The sequence below is a fragment of the Scyliorhinus torazame genome, chromosome 14, assembly GCF_047496885.1.
Source record: "Scyliorhinus torazame isolate Kashiwa2021f chromosome 14, sScyTor2.1, whole genome shotgun sequence".
Taxonomy (NCBI): Eukaryota; Metazoa; Chordata; class Chondrichthyes; order Carcharhiniformes; family Scyliorhinidae; genus Scyliorhinus; species Scyliorhinus torazame.
The window spans coordinates 222,354,998-222,375,448 of NC_092720.1; the positions used below are offsets into that span (position 1 = coordinate 222,354,998).

A 20,451-nucleotide genomic window follows, 5' to 3' on the forward strand; every position below is an offset into this window, starting at 1 on the left:
GGGACTGGGTGGGACAGTGGGTCAGACACTGTCCTTTCCCCCTCTGGGACTGGGTGGGACATTGGGTCAGACACTGTCCTTTCCCCCTCTGGGACAGAGTGGGAGTCAGACACTGTCCTTTCGCCCTCAGGGACTGGGTGGGACAGTGGGTCAGACACTGTCCTTTCCCCCTCTGGGACTGGGTGGGACGGTGGGTCAGACACTGTCCTTTCCCCCTCTGGGACTGGGTGGGACAGTGGGTCAGACACTGTCCTTTCCCCCTCTGGGACTGGGTGGGACTGTGGGTCAGACACTGTCCTTTCCCCCTCCGGGACTGGGTGGGACAGTGGGTCAGACACTGTCCTTTCCCCCTCCGGGACTGGGTGGGACAGTGGGTCAGACACTGTCCTTTCCCCCTCCGGGACTGGGTGGGACAGTGGGTCAGACACTGTCCTTTCCTCCTCGGGGACTGGGTGGGACAGTGGGTCAGACACTGTCCTTTCCCCCACTGGGACTTTATTGAAACATTGTCTAGATGATATTGAGAAACTCTCTTAGCATACTTGTGGTAAAGGATTTTAGACACAAGCTCTATTGAGTTGGTTTATTTCCGTTTCCGGTGGGTTTGAATGAACAACAGCCAACAGAATATATCTGGCTCAGAGGCAGCGCAAAATTGGCACTTGTACTCAGAGAACTCAGGCATGGGAAAGCCACTACTATTATATTTGTGGATGTGGAGACTAGATTGAGACACCCTGGCTCCATCAGAATATAGGAACAGTATGAATCAGTATCCCTCCATGTTGAACACCACTTGGAGATAGCGGTTTGGGACATCCCGAGACCCTGGGAGGCATAAAGCTTTCTTTATTTGGATGGCTGTATCACCATCTCTGTGCCAATTATAAAGTCTTGCTTGCTCTCTCAATGTGACCTCGTCAAATAATCACATGATTACACTCGCAAATCTCTCGCCACTGCCTCCGACAGATCCTGTGTAATCCTGTGTATCGAAAGCACAAGATGCTGAGAGACAGTTAGTGATGGCCGGACCTGCCAACTCAATCAGGGAGACGTTAAGTCAACCACATTGGTGAGTGTCACGCAGGGGCAGGCTGCGTAAGGCGGGGTTCCTGAGCGAGCTTTCCTGCGACAATTGGCCATTGTTTCAAATTCCAGCCTTTATTCGGTTCAAATTCCACCAAATCCTGGGGGGATTTGAACCCAGGACCCCGGAGCGTGGCCCAGGGTCTCTGGATTAGTAGACGAGTCACAATACCAGGACGCCACCGTCTCCTCAGTGCCACCCACGTTGCATGAACGAATTCGAAGAAGTACAGGACGAATGAGCAGCCAGATTACGGTGCTCCCCAAGAATTATTGCAAAGCCCCCATTCAGGAATCCTCAGCTGCAAACTCTTCATTATTTTTCCCCTTGCTCACTCCCTCGCAACTGTTCAGGAATGTAAGAGCATCTGACGTTGAAGCAGGAGACCTCTCGGCTTCATCCAGTCTGTAAGATAATCTAATAATAATCTTTATTAGTGTCACAAGTAGGCTGACATTGACACCGCAGTGAAGTTACAGTGAAAATGCCCTAGTCGCCACATTCCGGCACCTGTTCGGGTACACTGAGGGAGAATTCAGAATGTCCAATTCACCTAACAGCACGTCTTTCGGGACTTGTGGGAGGAAACCGGAGCACCCGGAGGAAACCCACGCAGACACGGGGAGAACGCGCAGACTCCGCACAGACAGTGACCCAAGCCGGGAATCGATCCCGGGTCCCTTGCGCTGTGAAGCAGCAGTGCTAACCACTGTGCTACCGTGCCGCCCACCAAGCTTCAAAAGTAACTCTACCATCCAGCACGATTCCACATGTTTTGGTTCTCTCAGTGTCCAACGGCGCATTGACCTCTGTCTTGAATGCACTCAACGACTGGGCAATCCACAGTCCTTCAGCTGATGAATTCCACAGATTTATAACCCTCCAGCAATGTCCCTCTTATCGCTATCAACATCCTGGGGGTTACCATTGACCAGAACTGTATCAGCCAGATTAATACTGTGGCTACAAGAGCAGGTCAGAGGCTGGGAATCCTGCGGGGAGTAACTCACCTCCTGACCCCCCAAAGCCTGTCCACCATCTACACGGCACAAGTCAGGAGTGTGATGGAAAACTCTCCACTTGCCTGGATGAGCTCAGCTCCAACAACACTCAGGAAGCTCCACACCATCCAGGACAAAGCAGCCCCGCTTGAATTGCGGCCCTTCCACAAACATGGGTCTTCTGGTCGTGACGCTGCACTTGGTTTATGGTGCGGGCCGGGGCCAGGAGAGACCGAGCACACGGCTGTGTCTCTTTTTATCCCTCTGGGATTTCGCGCTCTTTGGGGCGGTCCAATAATTCAACAGGCTTCGATCACTGCCTTCGGTTTTGGCCAATAAAGGGGCGGGTGCCTTGATGGCTGGGCGTGTCCTGAGCGGTCATTGATCTTGGCTGTTTGTGCTTTCTTAGCAAAGGGAGTGGTGTCGATTAGTCTGTATCTGTATCGGTTACCTGAGTACAGTCCTTTTGTTCTGGGGAAATGGGCCATTAGAATGCAAACGAGCGGGGGTTTCGGTCGCGTCTCGCTATCTGGGTTGTGTCTCAGTCCTGGGTTGGCCATAATTCCCATGGTCCTTTGCAGGTGGCCATCTGAGATGGTTACAATGGACAATAAATGCTGGCCCAGCCAGCGACGGCCACATCCCATGAACGAAGAACAAAAGGGATTCAGAGAAGCAGCATTAGTCAATGTTTATGTACGTGAGAGATTATTAAGGGAATTAATTATTGAGTTTTAAATCGGCAGACCAGCCTTGCAGAGATAGTCCATGGGGTTAAACGAGCTGTAAACTTCATTGGATTTCAACAGCTGCTTCTTTCACGTGTCTCAGGTGGCAGGGTGGCACAGTGGTTAGCACCTCTGTCTCGCAGCTCCAGGAACAAGGGGCGGGATTCTCCGCAATCGGAGCGATGTCGGCCGACCGGCACCAAAAACGGCGCGAATCAGTCCGGCATCGCGCCGCCCCAAAGCTGCGGAATCCTCCACATCTTGAGGGGCCGAGCCCTCACCTTGAGGGGCTAGGCCCGCGCCGGACTGATTTCCGCCCCGCCAGCTGGCGGGAAAGGCCTTTGGTGCCCCGCCAGCTGGCGCGGAAATGACTTTGCCGTGCGGCGCATGCGCGGGAGCGTCAGCGGCCGCTCACGGCATCCCCGCGCATGCGCAGTGGAGGGGGTCTCTTCCGCCTCCGCCATAGTGGAGACTATGGCGAAGGCGGAAGGAAAAGAGTGCCCCAACGGCACAGGCCCGCCCACGGATCGGTGGGCCCTGATCGTGGGCCAGGCCACCGTGGGGGCACCCCCCGGGGCCAAATCGCCCCGCGCCCCCCCAGGACCCCGGAGCCCGCCCGCGCCGCCTTGTCCCACCAGTAAGAGAGGTGGTTTGATTCTCGCCAGCGGGACAGGCATTCCAGCAGCGGGACTTCGGCCCATCCGGGCCGGAGAATCGCGCGGGGGGGCCCGCCAACCGGCGCGGCGCGATTCCCACTCCCGCCGAATATCCGGTGCCGGAGAATTCGGCAATCGGCGGGGGCGGGATTCATGCCAGCCCCCGGCGATTCTCCGACCCGGCGGGGCGGTTCAATTCCGCCCTCGGGTGACTGTCTGCGTGGAGTTTGCACGTTCTCCCGTGTCTGCGTGGGTTTCCTCCGGGTGCTCTGGTTTCCTCCAAAGGTGGGCAGGTTAGGTGGACTGGCCATGATCCATTACCCCTTAGTGTCCAAAGGTGGGCAGGTTAGGTGGACTGGCCATGATCCATTACCCCTTAGTGTCCAAAGGTGGGCAGGTTAGGTGGAGGCTCTTTCAGAGGGTCACTGCAGACTCGATGGGCCGAATGGCCTCCTTCTGCTCTGTAAAGGTTCTATGGATTTTATGGAAGCACTCTGGGAGGTCCTCAAGTCATGGGTGGCCACTAGATCAATGCAAGCTATCTCTCTAAAGCAGTGATCTCTCCACCAATAGCACTTAAACAGCGTTCGTTCAGGATCGGACACAGGAAACTGCCTAGTTCTGGTTGATAAAATGGTCTCTTTATTTGCAAAGCTGCACAGTTATTTCAGGTCACGGTTAAATCAGTGAAGATTGGATCAGAAGCAGCCTCGTGATCCTTAAATATTGAACGTAAAACAATCAATTAACCCATGCCCTCAATTACGCGGGGATATGGGTGATGCTGGCTGGGTCAATATTAACCGTACCTAATTGCCCTGAATTGAGCGCCTCACTCAGCCATTCCAGAGGGCAATTAAGAGTCATCCGCGTTGTTGTGGGACTGGAATCACATGCGGTCCAGAATTGGGTAAGGATAGCAGATTTCAGGGGCGGCACGGTGGCACAGTGGTTAGCACTGCTGCCTCACAGCGTCAGGGACCCGGGTTCGATTGTGCACATTGGAGAATTCCGACCTATATTTCTATCCCGTCGGAATGCTGGCAAACCCACCTCCTGACAGTACAGACGATTCACCAGCCCCATCCCGAGAATTTAAAATGAAATTTGCGGCCCAATTACTTGGCCTTTGGAGGTAACCGCCAGGTTTGGTTTTCTACTAACACCAATTGGATTTGGTTTATGGTGCTTGGGTTCAAACACTCCAGACAAGAATCGCAGGGGATCAGGCGGGAGCTGGTTTTATATCACGTCCGATAATCATAGAATCACGGGGTTGGCGATTCATCACAATGGAGAGGGGGTGGAAATCACTGAACTGGGCCTTTTCCTCCAGGAAAAACTATTTTCCTGTGTTCCTGCCTTCCAGCTTATCAGGAAGGCCTTGGGTGCAAGGCACACAAGTGAATATGCCTTTGATGTTATTCCTTTGTTCTTTACGAAAGTATTAAAGACTGAAAGAATTACATTTATTTTTCACTGGAGTAGTTTTTTTTTGCAGTATCAAAGGTATTGGGTATAATTTTCCCTGTGGCGTGTTTTCCAGCAGCGGAGGCAGCTCATCCCAGTGGGATCTTCCGGGCCTACCGGCGCCTATGCCGTTTTTCATGGCATTTCTTCAACACCGTCATCAGGCGGCCTATTTGGATCAATGCCGCGCACCAGGTCCCACAACGTCTTCTTGCTTCAAGCTGGATTGCCTTCTGGACTCATACGTCCCCCATGAGTCTGGAGTCTCGCGTAAAGGGCCGGAAAATCGGCCCAGCATGTTTGAATTCGGCCCAGCATGTTTGAAACAGCGGGGGCTGTTTAGCACAGGGCTAAATCGCTGGCTTTGAAATCAAGCCAGCAGCACAGTTCAATTCCCGTAACAGCCTCCCCGAACAGGCGCCGGAATGTGGCGACTAGGGGCTTTTCACAGCAACTTCATTTGAAGCCTACTTGTGACAATAAGCGATTTTTCTTTCAATTCAAGATTTTATTAGATATTTAGCGGTTAACTTTTTTTTAACAATGATTTCAAAATAGTTCCCGTGTCTCCCGAGGTCTGAATATGGTGCATACAGGGTAAGTGTCAATGGCGATTACGTGGGAGCATGGAGGTGGCACTGGGTGGCATGGCAACCTGAGGGGGCATGGGTGGCTTGAGGGTGGGTAAGGGGTGGTGGAGGGGGGGGGGGGGGAGTGAGAGATGAGACTTAAGGGGCTTTTAAACAATGCTGGAGAACCAAGTCGTGCCAGTCTCTGTCCTCCCACACTCCTTTGTGGCTCTCGAAACGCACATGCAAAGCCAAACCCTTGGGCAGAAAGATGGAAAGTCCCAGGAAAAGTCTCCCGTGCGTTGAGGGTGCACTCTGGAAAGCACAAAGGCGTGTGCTGCTCGAGTTTTCCAAAGCCGACTCGAAAATCAGGACATAGTGTCGTACAGGGGAGACCATTCGGCCCATCAAGCCCATGCTGCCCCTCTGCAGAGCAATCCAGTCAGCCCCATGCCCCTTCCCTATCTCCGTAACCCTGCAGGGTTGCTTTCCTGGGATTTCTCATCCAGTTGCCGTCCTTGACATCATTCTCCGCGACGGTTAAAATCAGACGTTGTGTTCAACAAGAGTTCCACCCATTCCCATTGGTTCACTGATGTCTGGGCTTGGGTTAAAATTGCCCTCTGAGGTTTTGCTGTTACGCTTCTCGGGCTGGATTCTCCAATAATGGGGCTATGTCCCCCACGCCAGGGGCCCCCCAGAGTGCTGCTCGCAGCTCTGGCTGCGGATACGGGACTACGCACTTCCGGTCGGGGGTCCGCGCATGCGCACGGTGGCGGCCTCCAGTGGCCGTGCCGTGCGACATGTCGGACTCGCACCGCGGACCGTCATCAGAAATGTAGGCCCCCCCCGAGATGGTGCGCGCCCGCGGATCCCTGTGTAGCCATCTAAGATGGCCACGTGCAAAGGACCATGGGAATTATGGCCAACCCAGGACTCAGACAGATACAGAGCCGATGTGTATTTGAAACACTGATAGCCAGGCCTGATCGAAACCCCCGCTCATTTGCATTTTAATGGTCCATTTTTCCAGGACAACAGAACTCCAATCAAGCAACCGATACAGCCACAGACTGATCGGCGCCACTGCCAAGGTCAATGACCGCTAAAGACCCGCCCAGCTACCAAGGCACCCGTCCCTTTATTGGCCGAAATCGAAGACAGTGATCAGAGCCCTGTCGAACTATTGGGTCCAAGGTTAAGGACCGCCCGAAAGAGCGCAAAATCCCAGAGAGATAAAAGAGAGCACAGCCATGTGTTCTGTCTCTCTTGGATCCGGCCTGTGCCAACCTAACTGTAGCAGGAACAGCCAGCCAAGTTCAAGACCAATGATCACTACCTGACAGATGAGCCCAGCAGAGACAGAGCCACTTTCTTCGAACCAGCCACGTGAAATCCAGATAAAGGTCTTATCCATTTGCACAGTGCCGGTCACCCTGAAGTTAAGTATAGGTTATTGTAGCTGATAGGTGTAGTTTAACTCGTAGTAGATATTGTGTTTGCATGTCGAGGTAACTCTTGTGTATGTAAATAAACCATCTTTTGAACTAACTAGCTGGTTGTGTGGTTATTTGATTGATATAAGGGAAGGCTTGTGGTTCACCAACATCATTAATTTTAGCAACAGTATTGGCGACGCTGTTGGGATCGAAAAACGAGCAACACCTGCCGCCCGATCGCTCCCTTGGCCGTCCATGAAGCCCCCCCCCCCGCCCACCCCCGCAGCCACCACCCGAGGTCTGCAGCCGCCACCCGACGTTCCCGACAGCTGATACATGGTTAGAACCACGCGCCAGGAACTCGGCCGGTTTTGGGCCTCTGTCAATGGCCCCCTACCAGCGCCACGTAGATCGTGCGTGAGGGATTCCCGAGTGATTCTCTGGGGACCGGAGAATCGCGGGAGCGGCACCGGTCCCGATGTGCGGGTGAACGACCATCCTCCGCCCCCCCCCACCCCCCGCGCCGAACGCGATTTCAGCGCGGAGGCTCGGGGAATCCAGCCCCAGGTATTCCACTGAGGGTTCAACATCTCTCTATTTTATAATTCTGAGCACACACACTACCAGCTGGGAATAACTCATTTGGATTCAGGCCTTCTCCTGGGTCCAGGAACTCTGGACTCAGGGGGATGTATGAGTCCAGAAGGCAATCCGGTTTGAAGCAAGAAGATGCTGTGGGACCTGGTGCGAGGCATTGTTCCAAATGGGCCACTTGATGATGGTGTTGAAGAAATGCTTTCGCAGATTACTGATGCTTTTGTTGCTGGTGTGGTTAGTGCTGCCTGTAACTGGCACATCACCGCGGTTAAACACGCTGGAAGTCAAGGATTTTCAACTGCATCTCGAGCTCCAATGGAATATGTGGATGGCAGGATTTCTTTCCGGGGAGATTGGGCCTTGCTGAGGGCCTGAGCTGCGGCTCCTGGATATAGAATAGCACTGATATGTGGAACAAGTCACACATGTGGGTGGCACGATAGCACAGTGGTTAGCACTCTTTCTTCACCGCGCGAAGGTGGGCACGGGAGCAATAGGTCAGAAGGTGAGAGCATTGAGGGAGAACTAGGGAATAGGGACAGTGTGGCTCTGAGGCAGAGCAGACGGGGAGAAGTTGCTGAACACAGCGGGTCTGGTGGCCTGAAGTGCATATGTTTTAATGCAAGAAGCATTACGGGTAAGGCAGATGAACTTAGAGCTTGGATTAGTACTTGGAACTATGATGTTGTTGCCATTACAGAGACCTGGTTGAGGGAAGGGCAGGATTGGCAGGTAAACGTTCCAGGATTTAGATGTTTCAGGCGGGATAGAGGGGGATGTAAAAGGGGAGGCGGAGTTGCGCTACTTGTTCGGGAGAATATCACAGCTGTACTGCGAGAGGACACCTCAGGGGGCAGTGAGGCTATATGGGTAGAGATCAGGAATAAGAAGGGTGCAGTCACAATGTTGGGGGTATACTACAGGCCTCCCAACAGCCAGCGGGAGATAGAGGAGCAGATAGGTCGACAGATTTTGGAAAAGAGTAAAAACAACAGGGTTGTGGTGATGGGAGACTTCAACTTCCCCAATATTGACTGGGACTCACTTAGTGCCAGGGGCTTAGACGGGGCGGAGTTTGTAAGGAGCATCCAGGAGGGCTTCTTAAAACAATATGTAGACAGTCCAACTGGGGAAGGGGCGGTACTGGACCTGGTATTGGGGAATGATCCCGGCCAGGTGGTAGATGTTTCAGTAGGGGAGCATTTCGGTAACAGTGACCACAATTCAGTAAGTTTTAAAGTACTGGTGGACAAGGATAAGAGTGGTCCGAGGATGAATGTGCTAAATTGGGGGAAGGCTAATTATAACAATATTAGGCGGGAACTGAAGAACATAGATTGGGGGCGGATGTTTGAGGGCAAATCAACATCTGACATGTGGGAGGCTTTCAAGTGGCAGTTGAAAGGAATACAGGACCGGCATGTTCCTGTGAGGAAGAAAGATAAATACGGCAATTTTCGGGAACCTTGGATGACGAGTGATATTGTAGGCCTCGTCAAAAAGAAAAAGGAGGCATTTGTCAGGGCTAAAAGGCTGGGAACAGACGAAGCCTGCGTGGAATATAAGGAAAGTAGGAAGGAACTTAAGCAAGGAGTCAGGAGGGCTAGAAGGGGTCACGAAATGTCATTGGCAAATAGGGTTAAGGAAAATCCCAAGGCTTTTTACACGTACATAAAAAGCAAGAGGGTAGCCAGGGAAAGGGTTGGCCCACTGAAGGATAGGCAAGGAAATCTATGTGTGGAGCCAGAGGAAATGGACTAAATGAATACTTTGCATCAGTATTCACCAAAGAGAAGGAATTGGTAGATGTTGAGTCTGGAGAAGGGTGTGTAGATAGCCTGGGTCACATTGTGATCCAAAAAGACGAGGTGTTGGGTGTCTTAAAAAATATTAAAGTAGATAAGTCCCCAGGGCCTGATGGGATCTACCCCAGAATACTGAAGGAGGCTGGAGAGGAAATTGCTGAGGCCTTGACAGAAATCTTTGGATCCTCGCTGTCTTCAGGGGATGTCCTGGAGGACTGGAGAATAGCCAATGTTGTTCCTCTGTTTAAGAAGGGTAGCAAGGATAATCCCGGGAACTACAGGCCGGTGAGCCTTACTTCAGTGGTAGGGAAATTACTGGAGAGAATTCTTCGAGACAGGATCTACTCCCATTTGGAAGCAAATGGACGTATTAGTGAGAGGCAGCATGGTTTTGTGAAGGGGAGGTCGTGTCTCACTAACTTGATAGAGTTTTTCGAGGAGGTCACTAAGATGATTGATGCAAGTAGGGCAGTAGATGTTGTCTATATGGACTTCAGTAAGGCCTTTGACAAGGTCCCTCATGGTAGACTAGTACAAAAGGTGAAGTCACACGGGATCAGGGGTGAGCTGGCAAGGTGGATACAGAACTGGCTAGGCCATAGAAGGCAGAGAGTAGCAATGGAGGGATGCTTTTCTAATTGGAGGGCTGTGACCAGTGGTGTTCCACAGGGATCAGTGCTGGGACCTTTGCTCTTTGTAGTATATATAAATGATTTGGAGGAAAATGTAACTGGTCTGATTAGTAAGTTTGCAGACGACACAAAGGTTGGTGGAAATGCGGATAGCGATGAGGACTGTCAGAGGATACAGCAGGATTTAGATTGTCTGGAGACTTGGGCGGAGAGATGGCAGATGGAGTTTAATCCGGACAAATGTGAGGTAATGCATTTTGGAAGGTCTAATGCAGGTAGGGAATATACAGTGAATGGTAGAACCCTCAAGAGTATTGAAAGTCAAAGAGATCTAGGAGTACAGGTCCACAGGTCATTGAAAGGGGCAATACAGGTGGAGAAGGTAGTCAAGAAGGCATACGGCATGCTTGCCTTCATTGGCCGGGGCATTGAGTATAAGAATTGGCAAGTCATGTTGCAGTTGTATAGAACCTTAGTTAGGCCACACTTGAAGTATAGTGTTCAAGTCTGGTCGCCACACTACCAGAAGGATGTGGAGGCTTTAGAGAGGGTGCAGAAGAGATTCACCAGAATGTTGCCTGGTATGGCGGGCATTAGCTATGAGGAGCGATTGAATAAACTCGGTTTGTTCTCACTGGAACGAAGGTGATTGAGGGGCGACCTGATAGAGGTATACAAAATTATGAGGGGCATAGACAGAGTGGATAGTCAGAGGCTTTTCCCCATAGTAGAGGGGTCAATTACTAGGGGGCATAGGTTTAAGGTGAGAGGGGCAAGGTTTAGAGTAGATGTACGAGGCAAGTTTTTTACGCAGAGGGTAGTGGGTGCCTGGAACTCGCTACCGGAGGAGGTAGTGGAAGCAGGGACGATAGGGACATTTAAGGGGCATCTTGACAAATATATGAATAGGATGGGAATAGAAGGATACGGACCCAGGAAGTGTAGAAGATTGTAGTTTAGTCGGGCAGCATGGTCGGCACGGGCTTGGAGGGCCGAAGGGCCTGTTCCTGTGCTGTACATTTCTTTGTTCTTTGTTTGTTCTTTGAAGGTCCCGGGTGTGCTTCCCGGCTTGGGTCACCATCTGTGCACAGTCCTCCCTGTGTCTGCGTGGGTTTCCTCCGGGCGCTCCGGTTTCCTTCCACAAGTCCCGAAAGACGGCTTTTTAGGTGAATTGGACATTCTGAATTCTCCCTCTGTGTACCCGAACAGGCGCCGGAATGTGGCGACGAGGGGATTTTCACAGTAACTTCATTGCAGGGTTAATGTAAGCCTACTTGTGACAATAATAAAGAATACTATTCCAACGCTGGACAGATCATTTCTACGACTATGTTCCGGACATGGGGCGGGATTCTCCGACACCACGCCCTGTCGTAGAATCGCCGGGGACTGGCGTGAATCCCGCCCCCCGCCGTGTCCCGAAGTCTCCGCCACCAGAGATTGGCTGGGGCGGGAATCGCGCCGCGTTGGTCAGCGGGCCCACCCCCGCTGATTTTCCGGCCCGCAATGGGCCGAAGTCCCGCTGCTGGAATGCCTGTCCCGCCAGCGTGGATTAAACCACCTTCTGAACGGCGGGACAAGGCGCCGTGGGCGGGCTCCGGGGTCCTGGGGAGGGGGGTGCGGGGTGATCTGGCCCCGGGGGGTGCACCCACAGTGGCCTGGCTCACGATCGGGGCCCACCGATCCGCGGGCGGGCCTGTGCCGTGGGGGCACTCTTTTTCTACTGCCTTTGCCATGGTCTTCACTATGGCGGAGGCGGAAGAGACCCCCTCCACTGCGCATGCGCAGGGATGCCGTGAGCGGCCGCTGACGCTCCCGCGCATGCATCGCCCGCCGAAGACCATTCGGCACCAGCTGGTGTGGCGCGAAAAGCCTTTCTCGCCAGCCGGTGGAGCGGAAACCGCTCCGGCGCGGGCCTAGCCCCTCAAGGTGAGGATTTGGCCCCTAAAGGTGCGGAGACGTCCGCACCTTTGGGGCGGCCTGACGCCGGAGTGATCCCGCCACTCCATCCCGCCGGACCCCCCGCCCCGCCGGGTAGGGAAGAATCCCACCATGGTAACACATTCTCAGGCTTATCTTCCATTTCTTTTGAGGAACCTGTGAGGGGTAACACTCTGGGCGGGATACTCCATCCCACCGCACCCGTTTTCTGGTGCAGTACGCCCCCGACAGAATCATCGTCCCGGCAGCCGGCCCATTGCGGGCACCCCCACGTCGTCGGGAAATCTGCGGGCGTGAATTTGTTACTGTTGACCATTTAATAAACAAAATATTCTCTGGTTCCATGAAGCGCACCGAATCTGTGAGCATGTTGCGTAACTCCTACCCCTCTCTGCCAGAAAAAAAAAGATACATCAGCTGTTGCATCGAGATTGGTGTGCTTCCCAATGCTGTCAACATGAGCTGTGTGTCTCTGCACGGGCGAACAATGTATGTCAATGCTTCTGGGACGCTGGTGAACCGGATTGGCATTTAGCTAGTCAACAACAGGGGCTGTTACCTCTGGGGGCGGGGGGGCGGTGCGAGGCATTCATATTGCAGAAACGCCGCCAGGCTGATTGAGTCCTTGTGAGTGGGAGAGAGACAGACAGAGAGAGAGAGAGACAGAGAGAAGGAAAGAGAGACCAATGCAGAAAGAGATATAGCGCAAATGAGAGCGGTAAAGAGAGAGGAAGCAGAGAATGAGAAAGTGAGAGAGAGGAGCAAGAGAACAAAACGCATCTGCACAACGATTGTATGAAAAACAATGAGCCCACAGTTCCCACACTTTCTTTTAGTTTATAATCCACACAGTCACTAATTATTCCGGGTGAGCTCCCACTGTCTATTGTCAGACAATCACATTGTAATTATTAATAATATGTTACCCTCCCTGCATCAAACTATTCCCATCTTTCCTCGGGCTATGAAGTTAAAAAGTATTTCAATTCTTAAAATAACACAACTCTGTGTCGTGTGTCCTCTTTCAATATTAAATATATTAATAATCTGTTATTCACTCTGTGTCCAGTTCCTGAAGTTTCGATGTTAAATATATTAATAATCTGATATTCAATGTCCAGCTCCTGTTGTTTCAATATTAAATATATTAATAATCTGATATTCACTGTCCAGTTCCTGTTGTTTCAATATTAAATATATTAATAATCTGATATTCACTCTGTGTCCAGTTCCTGTTGTTTCAATATTAAATATATTAATAATCTGATATTCCCTGTATCCAGTTCCTGTTGTTTCAATATTAAATATATTAATAATCTGATATTCCCTGTATCCAGTTCCTGTTGTTTCAATATTAAATATATTAATAATCTGATATTCAATGTCCAGTTCCTGTCGTTTCAATATTAAATATATTAATAATCTGATATTCACACCGTGTCCAGTTCCTGTTGTTTCAATATTAAATATATTAATAATCTGATATTCTCTGTATCCAGTTCCTGTTGTTTCAATATTAAATATATTAATAATCTGATATTCAATGTCCAGTTCCTGTTGTTTCAATATTAAATATATTAACAATCTGATATTCACGCTGTGTCCAGTTCCTGTTGTTTCAATATTAAATATATTAATAATCTGATATTCACTCTGTATCCAGTTCCTGTTGTTTCAATATTAAATATATTAATAATCTGATATTCACTCTGTGTCCTGTTCCTGTTGTTTCAATATTAAATATATTAATAATCTGATATTCACTCTGTGTCCAGTTCCTGTTGTTTCAATATTAAATATATTAATAATCTGATATTCCCTGTATCCAGTTCCTGTTGTTTCAATATTAAATATATTAATAATCTGATATTCCCTGTATCCAGTTCCTGTTGTTTCAATATTAAATATATTAATAATCTGATATTCACTCTGTGTCCAGTTCCTGTTGTTTCAATATTAAATATATTAATAATCTGATATTCCCTGTATCCAGTTCCTGTTGTTTCAATATTAAATATATTAATAATCTGATATTCCCTGTATCCAGTTCCTGTTGTTTCAATATTAAATATATTAATAATCTGATATTCAATGTCCAGTTCATGCCGTTTCAATATTAAATATATTAATAATCTGATATTCACACCGTGTCCAGTTCCTGTTGTTTCAATATTAAATATATTAATAATCTGATATTCTCTGTATCCAGTTCCTGTTGTTTCAATATTAAATATATTAATAATCTGATATTCAATGTCCAGTTCCTGTTGTTTCAATATTAAATATATTAACAATCTGATATTCACGCTGTGTCCAGTTCCTGTTGTTTCAATATTAAATATATTAATAATCTGATATTCCCTGTATCCAGTTCCTGTTGTTTCAATATTAAATATATTAATAATCTGATATTCACTCTGTATCCAGTTCCTGTTGTTTCAATATTAAATATATTAATAATCTGATATTCACTCTGTGTCCAGTTCCTGTTGTTTCAATATTAAATATATTAATAATCTGATATTCACTCTGTGTCCAGTTCCTGTTGTTTCAATATTAAATATATTAATAATCTGATATTCACTCTGGGTCCAGTTCCTGTTGTTTCAATATTAAATATATCAATAATCTGATATTCACTCTGTCTACAGTTCCTGTTGTTTCAATATTAAATATATTAATAATCTGATATTCACTCAGTGTCCAGTTCCTGTTGTTTCAATATTATATATATCAATAATCTGATATTCACTCTGTGTCCAGTTCCTGTTATTTCAATATTAAATATATTAATAATCTGATATTCACTCTGTCTCCAGTTCCTGTTGTTTCAATATTAAATATATTAATAATCTGATAGTCACTCAGTGTCCAGTTCCTGTTGTTTCAATATTATATATATCAATAATCTGATATTCACTCTGTGTCCAGTTCCTGTTATTTCAATATTAAATATATTAATAATCTGATATTCACTCTGTCTCCAGTTCCTGTTGTTTCAATATTAAATATATTAATAATCTGATATTCACTGTGTCCAGTTCCTGTTGTTTCAATATTAAATATATTAATATTCTGATATTCACTCTGTGTCCAGTTCCTGTTTCAATATTAAATATATTAATAATCTGTTATTCACTGTGTCCAGTTCCTGTTGTTTCAATATTAAATATATTAATAATCTGATATTCACTGTGTCCAGTTCCTGTTGTTTCAATATTAAATATATTAATAATCTGATATTCACTCTGTGTCCAGTTCCTGGTGTTTCAATATTAAATATATTAATAATCTGATATTCACTGTGTCCAGTTCCTGTTGTTTCAATATTAAATATATTAATAATCTGATATTCCCTGTGTCCAGTTCCTGTTGTTTCAATATTAAATATATTAATAATCTGATATTCACTCTGTATCCAGTTCCTGTTGTTTCAATATTAAATATATTAATAATCTGATATTCACTGTGTCCAGTTCCTGTTGTTTCAATATTAAATATATTAATAATCTGATATTCACTCTGTGTCCAGTTCCTGTTTCAATATTGAATATATTAATAATCTGATATTCACTGTGTCCAGTTCCTGTTGTTTCAATATTAAATATATTAATAAGCTGATATTCACTGTGTCCAGTTCCTGTTGTTTCAATATTAAATATATTAATAATCTGATATTCACTCTGTGTCCAGTTCCTGGTGTTTCAATATTAAATATATTAATATTCTGATATTCACTCTGTGTCCAGTTCCTGTTGTTTCAATATTAAATATATTAATATTCTGATATTCACTCTGTGTCCAGTTCCTGTTTCAATATTAAATATATTAATAATCTGATATTCACAGTGTCCAGTTCCAGTTGTTTCAATATTAAATATATTAATAATCTGATATTCACTGTGTCCAGTTCCTGTTGTTTCAATATTAAATATATTAATAATCTGATATTCACTCTGTGTCCAGTTCCTGGTGTTTCAATATTAAATATATTAATAATCTGATATTCACTGTGTCCAGTTCCTGTTGTTTCAATATTAAATATATCAATAATCTGATATTCACTCTGTATCCAGTTCCTGTTGTTTCAATATTAAATATATTAATAATCTGATATTCACTGTGTCCAGTTCCTGTTGTTTCAATATTAAATATATTAGTCATCTGATATTCACTCTGTATCCAGTTCCTGTTGTTTCCAATATTAAATATATTAATAATCTGATATTCACTGTGTCCAGTTCCTGTTGTTTCAATATTAAATATATTAATAATCTGATATTCACTCTGTATCCAGTTCCTGTTGTTTCAATATTAAATATATCAATAATCTGATATTCACTCTGTGTCCAGTTCCTGTTGTTTCAATATTAAATATATTAATAATCTGATATTCAGTGTATCCAGTTCCTGGTGTTTCAATATTAAATATATTAATAATCTGATATTCACTCTGTGTCCAGTTCCTGGTGTTTCAATATTAAATATATTAATAGACTGATATCACTCACCTCCTGCCCATGCGGTGTTGCCTGGAGCCGGGTTGTCTCTCCCTCTCCCCGCTGAGTCTGGGCGCTGGGAGCTGTCCAGCAGGAGCTCCGGCCGCTGGGGCAGCCCCTCTGCCGGTGTCAGGCTCTCCTGCTGCTGCAGGGCGGTGCGGATGCCGGCCAGCAGGCGGGGGAAGGTGAGCTGCCCGCCCGGCGCTGCCGCCCGCCGCAGGCAGGGCAGCAGCGCGGGCGGCAGCGCCGGCTCCCGGCTGCCTTCCCCCGGCCAGCGGCTCTCGATCTCTCGCAGCTCCACCGAGCCCCGGCCCTCCTGGTCCAGGATGTCGAAGAGGGTGCGCAGGCTGAGCAGGAAAGCGCGGGGGAGGCAGCGCTGCTCCGCCCGGGGCTGGGGCAGCTCGGGCCGGCTCATCGCCGCTTGCTCCTTCACTCACTCAGCCCAACAAAACAAACCCCAGCACACATTGGACCAGAAACCCAGCCTGCCGCTCACAACTCCCCCCCCCTTTCAGGCAGGGATAGAGGCTGGGCAGAGAGACAAGTAGGCAGACAATCTGTGTGAGTGTGTGGGTGGGTGTGTATTAACCCAGCTCAGTGGGACAGGAACAAACACTGAAAAGTGACCTGGACAATCACAATCGACAAAGACAGATTACCAGTGACAGACACTCCCATCAGTGAACACAGAGCTGGTATGTGGAAAATAGATCTCACAAAGGCACAGAAATACTAATAATCTGATAGTCACTCTGTCTCCAGTTCCTGTTGTTTCAATATTAAATATATGAATAATCTGATATTCACTGAATCCAGTTCCCGTTGTTTCAATATTAAATATATTAATAATCTGATATTCCCTGTATCCAGTTCCTGTTGTTTCAATATTAAATATATTAATAATCTGATATTCACTCTGTCTCCAGTTCCTGTTGTTTCAATATTAAATATATTAATAATCTGATATTCACTGAATCCAGTTCCTGTTGTTTCAATATTAAATATATTAATAATCTGATATTCCCTGTATCCAGTTCCTGTTGTTTCAATATTAAATATATTAATATTCACTCTGTGTCCAGTTCCTGTTGTTTCAATATTAAATATATTAATCAACTGATATTCACTCTGTGTCCAGTTCCTGTTGTTTCAATATTAAATATATTAATCAACTGATATTCACTCTGTGTCCAGTTCCTGTTGTTTCAATATTAAATATATTAATAATCTGATATTCACTGTATCCAGTTCCTGTTGTTTCAATATTAAATATATTAATAATCTGATATTCACTCTGTATCCAGTTCCTGTTGTTTCAATATTAAATATATTAATATTCACTCTGTCTCCAGTTCCTGTTGTTTCAATATTAAATATATTAATAATCTGATATTCACTCTGTCTCCAGTTCCTGTTGTTTCAATATTAAATATATCAATAATCTGATATTCACTGTGTCCAGTTCCTGTTGTTTCCAATATTAAATATATTAATAATCTGATAGTCACTCTGTCCCCATTTCCTGTTGTTTCAATATTAAATATATTAATATTCACTCTGTCTCCAGTTCCTGTTGTTTCAATATTAAATATATTAATAACCTGATATTCACTCTGTCTCCAGTTCCTGGTGTTTCAATATTAAATATATTAATAATCTGATATTCACTCTGTCTCCAGTTCCTGTTGTTTCAATATTAAATATATCAATAATCTGATATTCACTGTGTCCAGTTCCTGTTGTTTCAATATTAAATATATTAATAATCTGATATTCACTCTGTCTCCAGTTCCTGTTGTTTCAATATTAAATATATCAATAATCTGATATTCACTGTGTCCAGTTCCTGTTGTTTCAATATTAAACATATTAATAATCTGATATTCACTCAGTGTCCAGTTCCTGTTGTTTCAATATTAAATATATTAATAATCTGATATTCACTGTATCCAGTTCCTGTTGTTTCAATATTAAATATATTAATAATCGTATATTCACTGTATCCAGTTCCTGTTGTTTCAATATTAAATATATTAATAATCTGATATTCACTCAGTGTCCAGTTCCTGTTGTTTCAATATTAAATATATTAATAATCTGATAGTCACTCTGTCTCCAGTTCCTGTTGTTTCAATATTAAATATATTAATAATCTGATATTCACTCAGTGTCCAGTTCCTGTTATTTCAATATTAAATATATTAATAATCTGATATTCACTGAATCCAGTTCCTTAAATCTGTGTCCCCTGGTTATTGATCCCTCTACTAATGGAAAAAGTGCCTTCCTATCCACCCAATCGATGCCCCTCATAATTCTATACACCTCAAATCCGGTCCCCTCTGAACCTTCGCTATTCCAAGGAAAACAGCCCCAGACTATCCAATCCCCTCACAGCTCCTGCTTGCCCAGAATATATCTAGCCCTGTCTTAGAAATATCCTAAGTGTCTGCTTCCACCACCTTTTAATAAATGGATAAATCTAATAGATTTTCTCCCCACAGATGCTGCCCGATCTGCTGAGTGTTTCTGGGCAATTTCTGCTTTTGTTTCAGATTTCTTCCATGTCCAGTGTTAACTCTGGACCTTTTTCTTATTTGCTGCGCCGGAGAGTCGGAAGGGGTGAGACGCCAACACAGCACCTTTAACATGGGAAAACAGCGCATAAAGAAACCAAGGGAAGCGATTGGACAGCAAGCCAGATGAAGGGGTGATTGACAGTGGTGGCCAAAAAGACTGATCAATGGGGTAGGTTTAAGGGGGAACATTAAAGGAGGAGTCGGAACGGTTTCGGGATTGAATTCCACAGTTAGGGATCTCGGCACTGCAGGGCATGCTTGCCAATGTTGGAGCGATTAAAATCAGGAATTTGAAGAGCAAACCAGTGGAGCTGATTGAGGGCTGGAGGAGGCTCTCGAGATAATGAGGGGTGAGGCCATGGAGGAAATCTTTGCGGATTATCAAATTGAATATTTAATGATCGGATTTGAACTGGAAATCAAAAGGGGAAACTTGGACCAGATGTGATGGTGCGTTAGGGGGTGTCGCAGGCCATTAGATACCCCTGGGCTGTCGGGTACTGGGCCGGGTCGTAGCCTAACCCTGCCTCAAGCACCTAGGCACCTCCAGCCCGGCAGCCTGGAAGTGTCACATTGGAACCATGGCAATGCCACCTCAGCACTGCCAGCTGCCTGGGTAGCACTGCCAGGGTGCCAGGTTGGCACTGCCAGGGATCAGGCCCAGGAGGCATTGCCAATTGGAGGAGGGGGGGGTTCCCAGGGGGCTCAACAAGGTTGGGGATTGGGGGGGGGGTCGATAAAGCGGGGGGGGGGGCCGACAGGGTGGAGGGGTAAAGGTCAGCTGTGGAATTCTCCGTTTCTGCCGCGCTCTGCCCCCATCGGCAGCGGGATACTGCCGTTCCATTGCGGCCACCCCACTCCGTGGGTACGCCGCCGCCAAAGCAGAGGGTCCCGCCGACGGAGAATCCCGCAGCAGGTCTGCTGATCAAAGTGGCGCCCCGACCTACGACAAACGTTTGCCTGCGGAAGCGCGCCCCATATTCCTGCAGCTGTACAGGACCCCACCTGGGGTATTGTGAGCAGTTTTTGTCTCCTTAGCTAAGAACGGATGTACGTGCCCGGGAGGGAGTGCAGCAAAGGTTGACCAGACAACCCTGGGATGGCAGGATTAACATATTGTGGTGAACCACTGTATTATATTGTACTTACTGTTCTTATTGTTTGTTAGATGTCTCGGTTTGTCCCCGCGGGCTACACGCAGCGCTGCTGGGTTTAGAAACAGGTCGGGCCTGGCAGACTTTAGAGAAGTGGCCCTTCTTTCCGCACCCGTTGCAGATCGCGCTCCTCGCTGGACAGCGTTGTCTGGGGTGCTGACCCTGGCCACAGAAGTGACATTTCGGGCATCCGGAGGTGGCGGGTCGCTGCGCGGCACAGGCTTGCGGCGCCCCTGGGTCGGGTGATGGCGGCGCCCACGACGTCCACGAGGGTGCCGCGTGGGCGGAAGT

The 20,451-nt window shown here is 46.9% G+C and overlaps 1 protein-coding gene across 1 annotated transcript in view; it reads right to left on the bottom strand.

Annotated features, from left to right (window-relative positions):
- The window catches only part of LOC140390566 (suppressor APC domain-containing protein 2-like), a 69,302-nt gene extending 52,236 nt beyond the window's left edge, over positions 1–17,066 (bottom strand). The window contains 1 exon segment of the mRNA XM_072475746.1: positions 16,440–17,066. Within this exon segment, the coding sequence (XP_072331847.1) occupies positions 16,440–16,842 (403 nt within the window). The 5' untranslated portion in view covers positions 16,843–17,066.
- Positions 17,067–20,451: the final 3,385 nt, after the last annotated feature.